Raw genomic sequence first — 14,173 nt, forward strand, 5'->3', positions numbered from 1 at the left:
GGGCCAGATTGGCCTGTGATGACAATAGATTGACCCCATCCTTCTGACGGGCCGTAAGTGCACCGGGGGGCCCCGGCATCTCGCGATGTGCGTGCACACGCGCCCCCCTGGACGCCACACTGACCCGCACATGTCCAGCAATGGCAGGTCAGAGTCAGAGGGGGCTGTGAAGGAGACAAAAGTCTCTGCGAGATGGTACACCTCGGGCCACAGTCAGACGGACTGGGCCGGGCAGGAGAGCTTTACCGTTCTCGAGTCTCTCCTCTGCCGCCGAAGTCTCCGTCAGAAGACCGATCGGGATCGGGCGCCAAGAGGAACTTAACTCAGACGTGCGCGCTTGGCGGAGATACAACACCAAGGGCTGGGGCGACGGACCGCGTCGATCAAAGGCTCCGTCGCGATGTCTCCGTCGAGATGTCTGCGTCTCCGTGCCGATGTCTCCGCGCCGATGTGTCCATAGCGATGTGTCCGTAGCAATGTCTCCGTAGCAATGTCTCCGTAGCAATGGCCCCGTCGCGACGCCTTCGTAGTAATGTCTCCGTAGCAATGTCTCCGTCGGTAGCATCAGGCGCGGATGACAAGGTCGCTAGGGATAGGGAGAGCATTCAATGACATGGTATAAAAAGGTCCATCAAGAACGCCTAGGAATGGAATGGTGTGGTACATTAGTCTCCCTCTACCACACGACAGCCGCTTCCACACACACCATCCTCAGCTCACCACTGACACGCCCCAAAATTTCCCCACACAAAAGACTACAATGACTTCCTCTACCATGAAGGTTGCCTTCTTCGGCGCCTCGGCCGGCTGCAGTCTCGAGACGCTGACCTTGCTTCTGCGCAACATGCCTTCCCCCTCGAGCACCTTCCATGCCATGGTCCGCTCCCCAGCCAAGCTGCAGGGCGTCTTGCGAGAGCGAGGCCTAGCCCACCATATTGGGTCCACCGTCTACATTTACGAGGGAGACGCACTAGTACAGAGTGATATTGAGAAGTTCCTCACCCAAGCAGACACGACAGGAGAGGGCGCTATCAGCCACATTGTCTCTACAATGGGCCCCGTGGGCAGTATAAACTGGCTCAAGATTTGGGACCCAGTCGTCATCTCAAAGGAACAGCACTTTATGTGCTACAAGACGATGAAGATTATTCTCGCCAGCATGGAGAAGCTTGTCGCTTCGACTGGCGCTGCTGTGGCCCCTGAACTCGTCGTGGTCACATCCAATGGTATGACAAAGAGTTCCTTTGCGGCTCTGCCCTTACTCTGGAGGTTCACTTGTGAGTTCCAGCAGGTCCACGGAATTGCAGCTGCGATGACGAATTCCAAAATGACTTGTGTCCGCTCTCACGCGCCTTCCCTCCAAAGATCACTGGCTGCTTAAGACGCCTCACGAAGACAAGTACGCCATGGAAGTCTTGCTCCACACGACATACTCTGCGCCCTCTACCGACTTCAACCTTCCGGGATCTCCTCATGCGGGCAAATCTTCCAAGGTCTTCCACAGTGATCGACTGGCAATCCTCCGTCCATCGTTCTTCGTCGATGGAGCAATGACGTGCAAGTATCGTGTCTCGGGGGACCAGGAGAACCTCAAGGGTGCTTGGACCATCAACAGAGGTGACGTCGCTCACTGTCTTACGACCAAGATCCTCGGCGTACCTGTGGCTACCGAAGAAGGAGGTGCCAGTGATGATAGCATTGTAGAGAAGTGCAGAGGAGCATTCGTAGTGGCCCACTGAGTCTTGAAGAGGCTCAAGGCGGCGGATACAGAAACGCATTGAGTTCCGGTAGTGGGCCCCAGAAGGACAATGGCAAATCAAAGTCTTCCGATGTAGCTTGTATATTGTACGGGAGTTGCATGCCTTGTGAACATTCGATCCCTTTCCCAGTTTGAGGAGTAAGAATTTGAGGAGTATGTTCGCTGGATACTACGTTCGATGAGAAGTCGGTTGGGGTCCAGGGCTCATGAGATCCTACTCGCGAGTAGCTCGGATCAGAATAGTCCGACGGAAGTTGACTGACCGGGCCCGGCGATATGTCCAGGGCCGCGGCACATCTTGTTTGACAGTGGGCCAGCCTGGCCAAGATGGTCTGAAGCTGAGGTGCACCAGAGCTCTGCAGGACCTTCGATTGCGCAGCGGATAGCAGAAGCTCCGTCATTGACTTCAGTGCGTCTGCATCAGCAGCCTCAGGGTTTGTGGCTGCGAGCAGTTGACTGGCAAAGTCAAGGTGAAGCCAGGCTGTAGTGCATAGCAAGGGCAAGTCTCCTGACGACGAGGTCTGTTGAGGCGCGTACGCCAGGCGTGATCGCAGCCGATGCTCTTCTAAGCCAGGAGGACGTGTGGCAGTGCCGAGAGCTGCCATGAGAGGAGATATCGCGTTACAGCAGCTCAAGAGGTGAAGGTTGTCTTGCTGCTCTGACCTGACCCGATATACTGCCATGCTTTGAATTGCCTCGAGGCATGTCACGACAGCTCGAAGGGACACATCCTCAACAGGCCTCTCGTCATCCCTCTTCTGCCCCGTCGCCAAGCTCAGTGCGACCATGGCCGCTCTTTCCACCGCTCGTAGTTGTTTGCGAGTCGCAGCTTTGCCTTCCCCTATGTCAATGACAGCAGAATCGTACGAAGTGGGTAGATGGTCTGCAACAAGTCTCCATGTCATGGGATCCTTCGTTCTTATCTGAAGATAGATCCAGACCGTTATTGACTGACAGAGTGAATGTAGAAGTTTGCCTTCCCCGGCGAACGCCGCACTCTGTTTGAGGGCGTCCGGGGATTGAGCTAATTGGCAAGCCAGGGACAGGTAGACTGTGCCCTTCCTGGTCCTGCCGTGGCAGATATGGTTCCACGCTAGAAGAGCAGCATTCGTCGCAGCCGGAAGAACACTGGTAGACTGGTCGATCTGCGTCTGGGAGAAGACATTCTCACTGTAGAGAGGGTCTACTCCGCTGGACTCCTCCTTGACGAGAAACGCAAGGACAACAATCTGAGAAGGTGTTGATTGGAGGGATGGCCTAGTCGTGAACAGCTGAGAGCGATGCAGGGGCGAGAGAAGGCAAGACAAGGGGTGCCAGTCGAGCCACCGCTGAACCAGAGCACGCCAGGTAGCATCGTCATCACTTTCAAGATTTGTCTCTGGCTTGACGTCTCCTGCGGCGACACCCAGGTCCCCATACATGGCAGTGGTGGTGTCCCTAGCGAGGCTTAGAGCGTAGTACATCGTAGGAGTCGCTTGCAGAGTTGACCCTCTGCACTGCTCAATCGAACCCTCGATGATGTCTTGTAGAAGGACTGGGAGCATCACGTCGTACACTGCAGGACCGCAAGGAATCTGCTGTTGCCAGTCCTCCTCCGAGGGCTTGAGCTTGTCAGCTTGAGTGGACAGGAAGGTCCGGACCGCGGCAGCAAACAGAGACGAAGGGGCAGACTGCTGATCATCGCTCTGCTGGCCGAAGAGATTTAGGAAGAGGAGCTCCAGAGCAATACCAACTTGTATGCCGGGTAGGAGATTGGACGAGACTGCACCTGCCACAGCCTTCGGCCTGCCGATTGCGCTTTTGGTATCATACACGCAGAGAGTGAGCCGTGATTCGCAAAAGCTACATGGATTGCCAGCAGAGCATTTCTGTGGTGCAAGAAGGATTCAAAGGAAACAGTCAGTTCCCGGACGGGCTGCATCTTGCGTTCTTCAAGGCTGCACTACTCACAATCTTTCGCGCTCGACAGAGGCGGCAGCTAGCACGCAGCGCAGCAGACGTGGCCTTTGAGGACGCAGACACGCCAGCATCTCGAGGCATGATGGACACACCGTCGATCGATCCCACTGCTGCCCTGTTCCAGCTATGGAGTGGCTGCTGCCACAGAGGTACAACGGTAGGAGGCTCAGTGTGCAATGGGCACACGCTCTAAAGTTGTCCACGCTCCCTTCCGCACGTCCCGCTCCCTTTCCGCATCCACCGCTCCACAAGGACGCATCCGCCCGAGGCCGGCCCTGATGACCGTTACCGTATCACTTCTATCCGTTGCATTTCTCGCTCTACAAGCATCACTGATCCTCTGTTCTATCTATCATATACAAACGAGCAATTCTCTTTCTGAGCCTCTGCTGACTACCACTCACTGAGGTCTGTCTTTGCGTCTTCTGCAGACAATGCCGGCATCCGCTTCCGATCAGCCGGCCTACGACTGGGACTATCTATGCAAATTCATCCTCATCGGTGACTCCTCTGTGGGCAAGTCATCACTCCTTCTCCGGTGAGTAACCTTGTTTCAGAATGTCTGAGTGATGCCATACTTGGGTCAGTAAATACCTGACAGCTCTGCTGACTTCTCACTATGCGGTTGCACCTCGTCCCGCAATACAAAAGAGCGACCGATGACCGCTTTCTAGCTGAAGAGGCCGAGCCTACCGTTGGAGTCGAGTTTGGGTCTGTGACGCTGCCTCTTACTCCGCCACAGGATGCTTCATCGAGCACTGGTGGCGATGCTGCTACATCTACTGCCTCAACATCAACGTCCTCCTCTTCCGCTGCTCGCTCGCCAAATGTAAAGATCCAGATCTGGGACACATCAGGCTCGGAAGCCTTTCGCGGTATCACAAGGTCCTATTACCGAGGCGCTGCGGGTTGTCTCCTCGTCTACGACGTCACACATCGTCCCTCCTTCACCAATGCCAAGAGCTGGCTGAAGGATGTGCGGGAGCACGCAGAAGAGGACGCAGTTGTGGTGCTGGTAGGCAATCGCATTGATTTGGCCGAGGATGACGGGGAGCGCAGGAGGGTGAACGCGGAAGAGGCGAAGGAGTGGGCAGAGTCAGAAGGGTGAGCACAGCACAGAGCGCTAGACAATGGTACCTGCGACGAAGCTCTGCTGACCTCACTGATGGAATGCCGTCTCACCCTTGCAGCATCCTCTTCGTGGAGACGTCGGCGAAGACGGGCCATAATGTCCGTCACGCCTTCGAGGCTTGTGTCAGGGAAATCCACAAGCGCTTTGTGGCCTCCCAAAGCTCTACTTCTGCCTCGTCTTCGGAAAGCAACAAGCTCCTCAAGAGTCGGACAGGCGGAAAAGGCAGAGGTGCCGACGGTCAAATAAGACTGGACCAGGATGGCGGAATCATGACCCGGAGTGGGTGCTGCATTGTGATGTAGAGGCAGAGGCAGGGTCAGCTTGATAAACTCAAGACATTGGGAAAGAGCAAGCATTCAATTACCTCTCATCTTCCAAGGATCCCTTCCTCAGTCTTCGCTCCGGAACATGCCCTCGTATCCATCTCCTGTACTTTTAATCGTCGCAATCGATGTGTGTATATATCAGCGCTGAGTGATGGCCCCTGCTCGACTGAAGAGAAGTAACGGCGTCACCGTACCGACATTGTGCAGGCGCTGTCGGTGGCAAGAATCACGCCACATGAAGAGAAGGAAGCGAAGAGATATAATCATTTTATACAACAGGTAAAGAGAGACTAGACAACGGAGAGAGAGCAGGAACGCCAGGCAAAGGTCCCGACTTCGAGCAAGCGGCGGGGACAGATAGACCAAACGCACTTTTGCACGCTCAGGATGCAGCAACCCATGCCGCTCCGGCCAGTACTGCCAATCCACCGGCGAGGACTCCCTTCCATGCGGGCGGTACGGCTGCCCCTTGTCCAGCACCATCACTCTCACCACCTCCAGTGGCAGCAGCAGTCGAAGAGCTCATGGCCGACGAAGTAGGATCGTTACCTGTCAACTCATTGGTTGTAGCTCCCGAGACAGTGTCGTATGTCATGCCGCCATTTGCTGCACTGAGGTACGAAGCTGACGAGGGCTGGAAAGTCGTGGTTTGCGCAAGAGGTGTGTCTCCTGCGTAGGAGGAAGAGCGGGAGAGGGAGACGACGTCGAAGGTTCCGGCAGAGTTTGTTGTTCCTCCTGCGTTCTGGATCGCAGGATCGAAGTTTGTACTTGTCACCGAGGGTTGTGCAAGTGTGGCCGGAAGGTAGCCGGCACCTTCTGTCGGTGTTGGCAGTTGCGCTGTGGGAATCCCAAGAACAGAAAGGAAAAAAACGCTACGGGTCAATATCACCACAAAAGGGACAAGGCGAAACCTTTTTGAAAAAACCTCTTTCACATCCCAACTCACCCTCGACGTTGAGAATCAACATTGCCAGAGTCATGACTGCGAGCGCCACTGAGCTCCTGCTCTTGAACGAGGGAACTTTTACCATGTCGAAGCTGTGAAGAGGCGGCTTTGAAGACGGTATATAGTCCAAGCAGAGAGTGTGGGGTAGTAAGAAGGAAAAACCGCAGAGGGGCGAATATGCAACGAGGCGAAGAGGAATTCGTCTGGCACGAGTGGTATGCCGAGCTGCGCGAGTGAATCTGGATGAGACTGAAGAAAGGGCCTGCCAGGTATAAGGTGGGTATCGGTAGTAAAGCAAAGCAAGACGAGATGAAGACGAGAGGGCGAATGGATGGATGGATGGCTTGATGAGAGGTGCAAACTAGGTAGGCAGACAGGCAGTAAGAGTAGGTGAGGAGAGGCAGGCGGGGGACGAGGGGGAAACGCAGCCGAAGCAGTGGCGCAGAAGCACGGGAGCAGCCTGCAGCCCTAGACAGTCGTCATGAATCCGGGGTCAGGCACCACGCCACTCACGGCGGACTTTCACGTCCCCGCCGCCAGTCTGCGCCTGGGAAAGACACTCGCGGCAGCCTTGCCGATACTCACACATCAAGAGGCCGTGAGCTCGAACGCCGAGCCTGGGCAGTCGCCACAAAAAAAAACATCTTCGTCGATAGATGACATGTGTTGGGACATGCTGTACTCAAAGGAGTAGTCGGAAGACGTGAAGAGGGCGCAACACACTTGACACTCGCTGACACACAGGGTTGACCTGGCGGCGTCATCTAGGGAGAGCGCTTCTGCAGAGGAACAGAGAAGAGAATGCCCCTTTGCGCCTATCACCAAGGAGGAGGTTCGGGCGCTTCTTTGCCAGCGTACTGAGCCTCCTCCACCCAGTCTTCAACCTCGTCTGGATCATAAGCCCAGGCGTCGGGATCCCAGTCCTCTGCTTCCGAGCTCCCTGCTTCGGAGGCGCACGCTTCTTCCACGTACAAATCCTCAGAATCCGAAGCTTCCTGGTCCAGATGCTGGACAGACTCGCTCTCGTCCTCCGAGCTCTCATCCTCTGTTATTCCGAGGGTGACTCCGAGGTGAGAGGTCCAAAGCGCTTCAACATGTCGACGTATCCAGGGACTATGTATCTCGCGTAGCCAACGTTCGAGGTGCCCCAAGATGACAAAAAGACGGAGTCGGTCACCGAGATCGTCGATGTAGAGATCGAGCTTTCGACTTCGATACATGTCCTGTCGAGGCACGGGGCGAGAATGTGTTGAGTAAGGATAGGACATCCTAGTATATTTACGACATCCTAGTCTATTTACAGCGACAGTCACTTACATATCGCGTTTCTGTCTCGCAGAATGGCGTAGATGTCGCAAAGAAAAGTCGCCAGAGGGGTCCTGCGGATACCATGACAGCAACAACAGGGCTGCTCGACAACAGCTCAGCGGTGCTCACAAGATTCTCCATGAGCTGTAGCGCCCTAGCAGCTGCAGCGGCCGCTTGAAGTCCCGCTTTGCAAACGTCAGCCTCCGATGCGTGTGCTACGTAGATGATTCCTGGAAACAATAGTCCATCCTTACCGTCACTTGAGCGTGGACTGAATTCGAACGAGGACGAGTGATGCTGTCGTAGCTGATCGAGGGCGTTCCAAGAGAGCGGATGCCATCGAGCTGGGTCATGCTCTTCGAGACGATACAAGTCCGCCCGTCGACTGTAAGGCAAGCCATAAGTCACCTGCATTCTGGGGGCAGGACATGGAAGGAGGCCAGCATTCGGATCTAGCGCCTGAGGAATGCTGTCTTCACCTTGCGTAGGCCAGAGCTCGTTTGAGGAGGAGGCAATGGCACCTGTTCGCTCGCCGTCAAAGAAGACAGCGTTTAGAGTCGGGTAGTTAACGAGGCGAAGCCAGTCATCCAGGCACCGCTCCGTCCAGGTCCAGTAAGGTGGCAACTGGAAAGAAGTAGCTCGCTGCCAAGCTTTCGTGAGGTAGGGATCTGCAAGCTCTTCAACGGCCTTCCACTGCTGGTCTTTGGTCTCATAAGTGGCGAAGGCTTTGGGCAAGGTATCAATGCTCTTGAAGAAGTCGACTCCAGTGCTTGGCATGTCGTCTGATGTGGTCCAGATATTCATCAGCAGACCCTGTACTGATCTCGCTGTACGCTGCACATCCTGTGGTTCGTCAACTTCTATGTGAGAAGCCATGGTGCTCGAGAGGTCGGAAGGGGCCATAGTGTGTACAGCGGCTGGCGTATCTGGAGCTTGACAATAGACGGTCTGTCTCTCGAATATCATCGCTTCCAACCTGTGACAACAGGCAGTCCGCAATGACTGGATGGTTCTTGATCAAAGGGAAGAGCCGAGGGGCTCCGTCTACTCAATGATTCTGCAAGCCACGTGTTCAGTGCCAGCATATTCACAGCCGCATGCCCCTGCGTGACAATATTTGCCAATCAGCATACACGGGTCACGACGCGCTTGCCACACGTTGACATGGACATGGTGATTGCTGGCGATACGAGGAAGACACAATTGAAGACGCTGTGACGTGAAGCTGGCCGCAGAGACCCTACACATCACTCGCAGACAGGCGTGTCTGAAGGCTGGCAAGTTGAATCTGGGTCACCCAGTCTTCAGCCTCACCTGGACCTGCTCCCCAGTCCTGCCCCATCCAGTCATTCGCTTCCGAGCTGCCTGCTTCGGACACTTCTCCCTCTGAATCTTCCACGTATATCTCCTCGGCAGCCTCTTCATCGTCGCCCGAAAGGTCTACTACCGTACTTCCAAAGCATGCTTCTAGGTACGAAGTCCAGAGCGCTGACACATGTCGGCGTACCCAAGATCCGTGTGTTACACGTAGCCATTGCTCTAGATTGCCCAAGATCACGTGCAGACGGAGCCGATCGCTTGCGTCGTCGATATACAAGTCGAGCTTTCTGCTTCTGTAGATGTCCTGTCAAGAGGTACGAAAGGTGTGATGAGCGTACCGTCACTTCCGCTGTATTAAGGGTCACTTACATAGCTGGGATTGTTGGGATCTCTGCCAATGACCGTTGAGGTCGCAAAATGAAGTCGCCAGAGCGGTCCTGCGGATACGATGATCGCAACGACCGGGCTGCTCGAGATGGAGTCAGAGGTGCGCATCAAGGCCTCCAGGACTTGCAGAGCCTTGGCAGCCGCAGCGGCAGCTTGAATCTCTCCCTTGAACATATCGGTCTCTGATGCCTGTGCCGCGTAGATGATCCCTGGAAACAAAGGCCCAGCTTGCTCGTCGTTAGAGCGAGGACTGTAGTAAAAAGAGGGCAAGTGCTGTCGTAGCCTGTCAAGCGCACGCCTTGATAGGGGGTCCCAATTTCGTGGAGAGGGCATCTCGTGACCATTTGGTAGCCACGACCTTCCATAGGCCAAGCCATAGACAACCTCAGTTCTGGAAGCGCGTGACATGTAGAAATTGCTGTATGGCCCCACTCCATACTCGTTTGCAATGTCAAAAGAGGGCTCGTCGCTTCCGAACCAGAGTCTTTTCGTGGAGGAAGTTATGAGACCGTTCATCTCTGCTTCGCCAAAGACAGCATTCAAAGTAGGGTAATTGACGAGACGGAGCCATTCTGGCAGACCCTGTCCGCTCCCTGTCGGAAGGGTGGTGAATGTGGAAGAGGTCGCTCGCTGCCATGCTTTCTTGACCTGCTCATCAGGGAGCTGTTCAACGGCCGCAGATAGCTGCTCAAAGGTCTCATAGGCAGCAAACGTCTTTGGCAGCGCATCAATCTTTCTGAAAAAGTCAACACCGCTCCCTGGCATTGCCTCCGAAGGGGCACGGATGTGGATCGCCTGACTTCGGAGCCATTTTGATGCCTGTTGCACATCCTGTGGCCAGTCATCGACGTTGTTCGAAGGCATCGTGGGGGTCACGTAGTTGAGTGAGTTCATCGTCAGTGGAGTCTGAAGATTGCAGGGGTATTAGTAGGAGAAGAAGAAGAGAAGGTGAGGTGCTTCGGGATCTGTAGCTTTAATCTCAAAGTGCGTGAGGAATGATTACTGATCAATGTGCCTTACTACTGCAGACCACGTGGTGATCAGAATTGCCTCCGCCTTCCCCGTTCTGAGACATGTTCTGCCTGTCAGCAGATACGGCAGGAAGGGCAGCCGGTCCTTTTCTCAGCGATCTGTCGAGATGTCTTTGCTCAGACAGAGCAGTGAAAGGCTTCACAGGCTGCTTAAAACGGCGGTGAGCGGAGACTTTAGAGCTCTCTGCACTCATGTTCGCTCACACGTGAGAGTTTTGACCGGACCAGATCTAGAGCAAGATCTTTGGGTATTCGAGATGACTGTGACTGTGATGTTTCGCCTAGACGAGAGGCAACTATCGTACACCACACCTATCCCTCATCCATCATGATCTGGATGAACTCTTGCTCATTGATCTCACCATCCTGGTCCAGATCAAATTCATCGATCATCGCTTGTCTGTAGTGGTGGCGAAATGGAAGAGCGCAAGTCAGCTTCTGCTACGACTGCATTGCCGCCGTGTCACATCTCTCTCAGCACACTTACAACTCATCCTCGTCCAGCTGCTCCCCAAGCTCTTTAGCCACCCTGCGCAGGTTCTTGACCGAAATTTTGCCTGTATTGTCATCGTCGAAGAGTGCAAACGCCCGTCTGATTTCTTCCAACGGGTCGCGAGCAGCTATCCTGTCACCCACTGAGAGAGAGGGGGGGGGGGGGAAGAGAAAGGTCGAATATCTGTCAGACCAGAGGCTTCCCTGCAGATTTCGCGAGATCTGCACTCCTCCTTCTGACTCACTGATCTTTGAGAAGTCTTCCCACTCCATCAATCCTTCCCCCCTGCGGTCATATTCCCTCAGCAGCTTGAGCACTTCTGCCTTCTTGAGATCGAAGCCCAACGCGCGCATCGCGACTTTAAGCTCATGGTAATCCACCGCTCCATCCTTATCGGTGTCAAAGAGCTCGAACGCCTCCTTGATCTCCTGGCGCTGCTCGTCGCTCAAATCAGCTGCAGTGGCTGTAGCGTTGCCGTGGTGGTGATGAGGAGAGGCGGAAGAGCCTATGGCGTTGAGGTGGTGTGAGGAGCCGGCGGCGCCATTGGGGCGTGGGGTGGAGCGCCCGCCTGAGATCTCTGCAGCGCCTCCAGGAGTGCGACGCTTGGCCTTGGCTCCCGTGGGAGTATACAGAGACATTGTGAGACGACAAAAGCTGTCAAGAGTGCACAGATACAATCGGCTAGCTTGCGAGGTGGATTGAGAGGCAGGTGGAGCGATGCGAAGGAGGGACGAAGGCAAGGTGTTGGAGTGAACGCGTCAGAATTGGAACGGCGCCCTTTTCGCGCATCCGTGGCGCCTCTCCGGTCCGTTCACTGATGTGGTGCCAGGCGAAGCTTCTGGATCGTAGCTCGTATGAGTCTCTTCTGGATCCAGACAGGCGCACAATAATCAATGGAAGGTTGTGATTATCTTTGGGACTCCTCGCACTACACGTCCACCTTGATGGCCTCCAGCTTGGGAATCAATGCGTCCCACAGATCAGCCCCTTGCTTCCACATCGCAACCTGCCCATCCGCATAGGAGCCCAAGAGCTCCTTCATCTCTTGGTCCTTCGCCATGTGGAAGATCTTGTTCTCCTTTGCAACCTCATCTGAAAAGGCGACGGAGACGTCATGTGACACAGTGACCGCATCTTGCAGCTGTGAGAGAAGATTGAAAGCAGAACAGAGGCTGTGAGCAGGTGACGTCGGTGGCCCTGACTTGCGCATCTTGCCCTGCACTCACCTCCTTGATTCTTCCATCGAGCCTTTGCATTCTCTCGACCCTCGTCCGCTCTTCGTCCACGCCCCTGAAGTGATCGACTTTGTCCTTGAGAAAGCCTGTGATTCCAGCGCCTCGGACACCACCGTGACCATGCCCTCCACCGTGGGGACTGCTTAGACTTGCCAATCGGTCTCGCTCGGACACCACAGAAGAAAGGTAGTCTGTGAGCTCCTCGAAGTCTAGCTGCTTCTGGTCCCGCAGCTTCAGCACAGATCGATGTGCGGAAGAGTATGCCAAGATGGCGTGAAGGTGCGATTGAAGTTCGTCGGTAGAGCGGCCAGTCTATAGTAAGGGAAAGGATAATCAGTCGGCTGGTAAGATCGCACAGACCCGCTCTCCTGCATCACTCACGGTGCTCCTGGTGATTCTTGCCCACTCGTTTGAGCTTGACGCGAAACGATTCAAGGGGTCCGTAATGCCACTCTCTAGGTACCCCAGCCCTTCGATCGCGTTAGCCAGCTCTTCGTAATCTGTTGCAAGGTCTTGTGATTCCAAGCCGAGATTTGTGGCCAGCAGTTGTTGTTTGGGTGAGCCAGGCGCAGAAGCAAAAGAAGCACGGCGGGGAGCAGTGGACGTCATGCCAGACAGAGCAAAAAGACCGCGGCCGGGGGATTGAGCACGTTCGGAGGACCGCGAACGGGAGCCAGAAGAAGGGGAGAAGGAGGGGGGAGGTAGAGCAGAGGGACCTGTTTAGTCCGCGTCCGGTGTGAGGATGGACAGGTACTTGTTTGATGCACGCCAATGTAACCCTACTCACCTGTCCAGCGCACGCGACCTCGGCTGATCACTCTTTCAACGCCGGAGAGCCCCTCATCAAATTTGTCTAGCCGCTCCTTCATCACCTCGAACTTCTCGTCTGGCTTGCGGACTTTAGCAAAAGCGTTGAGGAAGGTGTCCGACAGCGTATCGAGGATACCCTGGGGCCCTCTTGGCCCTTCGTCGACTCCAGTCAAGGTCGCATTGCTGCTTCCACTCGCTGCTGATGAAGTATGTGTATGCATTTCGACGTGCTGAGAGTATCAAGGAGGCCAAGTCAGTAGACTGAAATGTGCCATTACATGATGACTGCCCTCATACTCACCCATTCTGTTGATTCTAGAAAGCTACGCAGCAGCTGCGACCGTTGGAGAGTCGGATGACGGCAGACTCTCTCCAGGAAGAGTTGCAAGCTGTGAGTAGAAGCAGTGCATGAGAGCAAGGCGAGTGAGTCGGCTTGCTTTGTGTCGAACCCCATGAAGCTCTTCGCCAATGCAGACTCACTCTGTCACTCTCCGCTCGATGAATTCGCTCTTGAATCGATCACCAGTCAGGTATTCTGGCAAAATGAATCGAGAAACAAAATCAGAAGTCTGTCATCTCAGAGCTCTATCGCGTCGTCAGATGCTCACCAAGTCTATGTTTGTCGGGCAGAGGTGCAACTACGCAGGCGGGAAAGTCTCTGGCTAGATTCTCCCTCAGAAAGACGAAGTCTTGGAAGCGCCGCCTTGTAGCAATACGTGACCTTGCGAAGTGCTTGAGATTCGTCTGTAGTAGGGGAATGTGCGAGTACGGCCATTCAGTCCGGTGCCCAACCAAGGACGCACTGCTACTCAACCTTCGTCACCTGAGACTCACCTCCGCTCGGATGCCGTACGAGACGAACATCTCTTTTGTCCCCTCATGCTCCTTCCTAGCCTCAGTGACCTGCACCATGAGATACCCTTCCCATCTAGGTCTTCCATGATCAGCATCAACTCGCGGCCTAGAGTAGGGGTCAACAAGATTCTGGGTGCCAAGGACCAGGTCTACGCCGGAAGTAGGGGGCTGAGAAGAGGAGGCGGCAGAAGAGGATGACTGTTGGTGGCCAGAGGATGAGGCAGCGGCTGCTTTGGCGTCGTCTGCGTTCTCCCAGGTGATTGAGGTGAAATTGTCCTCGTCGTCGTTCATGATGGGCAGTGGACGAGGACGACGAAGGGTAAGGGAGCGAGCCTGGTGTGCTACACTGACGAGGCGGTGGTGAGATGACTGACGCAGAGCAGTGCGCCTTGACCCAGGGCGCGAGCTGAGTGTGGAGACCCGCATCGCACCTCGGCTTCCGCCAGTGCCGCCCGGAGCTCAGCCTGCCAACGCCTCGCCCGGCTGCTGGTACGCCCGGCTACCCCCAGACCATGTGACACAAGAGAGAGTAGAGAGTACAGATCCGGTCTTAACCCGCACCAAGATCATCGACTGAGCGTCTGCTATCGCCCCACATTCCCTCCTCACCCG

At 55.1% G+C, this 14,173-nt stretch overlaps 8 protein-coding genes across 8 annotated transcripts; 2 read left to right on the forward strand and 6 right to left on the reverse strand.

Moving 5' to 3' along the window:
* Window positions 1-760: 760 nt before the first annotated feature.
* BCV69DRAFT_297023 (hypothetical protein) lies at window positions 761-1,739 on the forward strand (the record flags this gene model as incomplete). Its single annotated transcript, XM_025494073.1, has 2 exons — window positions 761-1,277; window positions 1,366-1,739. 2 exons carry the CDS (start codon window positions 761-763, stop codon window positions 1,737-1,739), a joined length of 891 nt encoding a protein of 296 aa, XP_025350226.1.
* On the reverse strand, window positions 1,567-3,736 carry BCV69DRAFT_107042 (hypothetical protein). The gene is made up of 2 exons (XM_025489051.1): window positions 3,720-3,736; window positions 1,567-3,444 (listed from the first exon to the last, which is right to left on the reverse strand). The coding sequence occupies exon 2, from the start codon at window positions 3,301-3,303 to the stop codon at window positions 1,753-1,755; it is 1,551 nt and encodes a 516-aa protein (XP_025350227.1). The 5' UTR covers window positions 3,304-3,444; window positions 3,720-3,736; the 3' UTR covers window positions 1,567-1,752.
* A 466-nt stretch (window positions 3,737-4,202) lies between these two features.
* On the forward strand, window positions 4,203-5,023 carry BCV69DRAFT_280683 (hypothetical protein). Its single transcript, XM_025491696.1, has one exon. The coding sequence runs from the start codon at window positions 4,338-4,340 to the stop codon at window positions 4,824-4,826; it is 489 nt and encodes a 162-aa protein (XP_025350228.1). The 5' UTR covers window positions 4,203-4,337; the 3' UTR covers window positions 4,827-5,023.
* A 395-nt stretch (window positions 5,024-5,418) lies between these two features.
* Window positions 5,419-6,570, reverse strand: BCV69DRAFT_280684 (hypothetical protein). The gene is made up of 2 exons (XM_025491697.1): window positions 6,123-6,570; window positions 5,419-6,013 (listed from the first exon to the last, which is right to left on the reverse strand). The coding sequence occupies exons 1-2, from the start codon at window positions 6,205-6,207 to the stop codon at window positions 5,559-5,561; spliced, it is 540 nt and encodes a 179-aa protein (XP_025350229.1). The 5' UTR covers window positions 6,208-6,570; the 3' UTR covers window positions 5,419-5,558.
* A 190-nt stretch (window positions 6,571-6,760) lies between these two features.
* BCV69DRAFT_280687 (hypothetical protein) lies at window positions 6,761-8,484 on the reverse strand. Its single transcript, XM_025491698.1, has 2 exons — window positions 7,440-8,484; window positions 6,761-7,345 (listed from the first exon to the last, which is right to left on the reverse strand). The coding sequence occupies exons 1-2, from the start codon at window positions 8,331-8,333 to the stop codon at window positions 6,941-6,943; spliced, it is 1,299 nt and encodes a 432-aa protein (XP_025350230.1). The 5' UTR covers window positions 8,334-8,484; the 3' UTR covers window positions 6,761-6,940.
* A 184-nt stretch (window positions 8,485-8,668) lies between these two features.
* On the reverse strand, window positions 8,669-10,450 carry BCV69DRAFT_310561 (hypothetical protein; the record flags this gene model as incomplete). Its single annotated transcript, XM_025494798.1, has 3 exons — window positions 10,373-10,450; window positions 9,120-10,314; window positions 8,669-9,054 (listed from the first exon to the last, which is right to left on the reverse strand). Exons 2-3 carry the CDS (start codon window positions 10,029-10,031, stop codon window positions 8,671-8,673), a joined length of 1,296 nt encoding a protein of 431 aa, XP_025350231.1. The 5' UTR covers window positions 10,032-10,314; window positions 10,373-10,450.
* A 30-nt stretch (window positions 10,451-10,480) lies between these two features.
* Window positions 10,481-11,299, reverse strand: BCV69DRAFT_245458 (putative CDC31-spindle pole body component, centrin; the record flags this gene model as incomplete). Its single annotated transcript, XM_025490153.1, has 3 exons — window positions 10,481-10,568; window positions 10,656-10,803; window positions 10,906-11,299. 3 exons carry the CDS (start codon window positions 11,297-11,299, stop codon window positions 10,481-10,483), a joined length of 630 nt encoding a protein of 209 aa, XP_025350232.1.
* Window positions 11,300-11,589: 290 nt separating this feature from the next.
* Window positions 11,590-13,852, reverse strand: BCV69DRAFT_245333 (hypothetical protein; the record flags this gene model as incomplete). Its single annotated transcript, XM_025490148.1, has 8 exons — window positions 11,590-11,802; window positions 11,888-12,208; window positions 12,278-12,408; window positions 12,684-12,936; window positions 13,008-13,095; window positions 13,187-13,241; window positions 13,315-13,450; window positions 13,541-13,852. The coding sequence occupies 8 exons, from the start codon at window positions 13,850-13,852 to the stop codon at window positions 11,590-11,592; spliced, it is 1,509 nt and encodes a 502-aa protein (XP_025350233.1).
* Window positions 13,853-14,173: the final 321 nt, after the last annotated feature.

The sequence above is a fragment of the Pseudomicrostroma glucosiphilum genome (genome assembly GCF_003144135.1).
Source record: "Pseudomicrostroma glucosiphilum strain MCA 4718 unplaced genomic scaffold BCV69scaffold_2, whole genome shotgun sequence".
NCBI lineage: Eukaryota > Fungi > Basidiomycota > Exobasidiomycetes > Microstromatales > Microstromataceae > Microstroma > Microstroma glucosiphilum.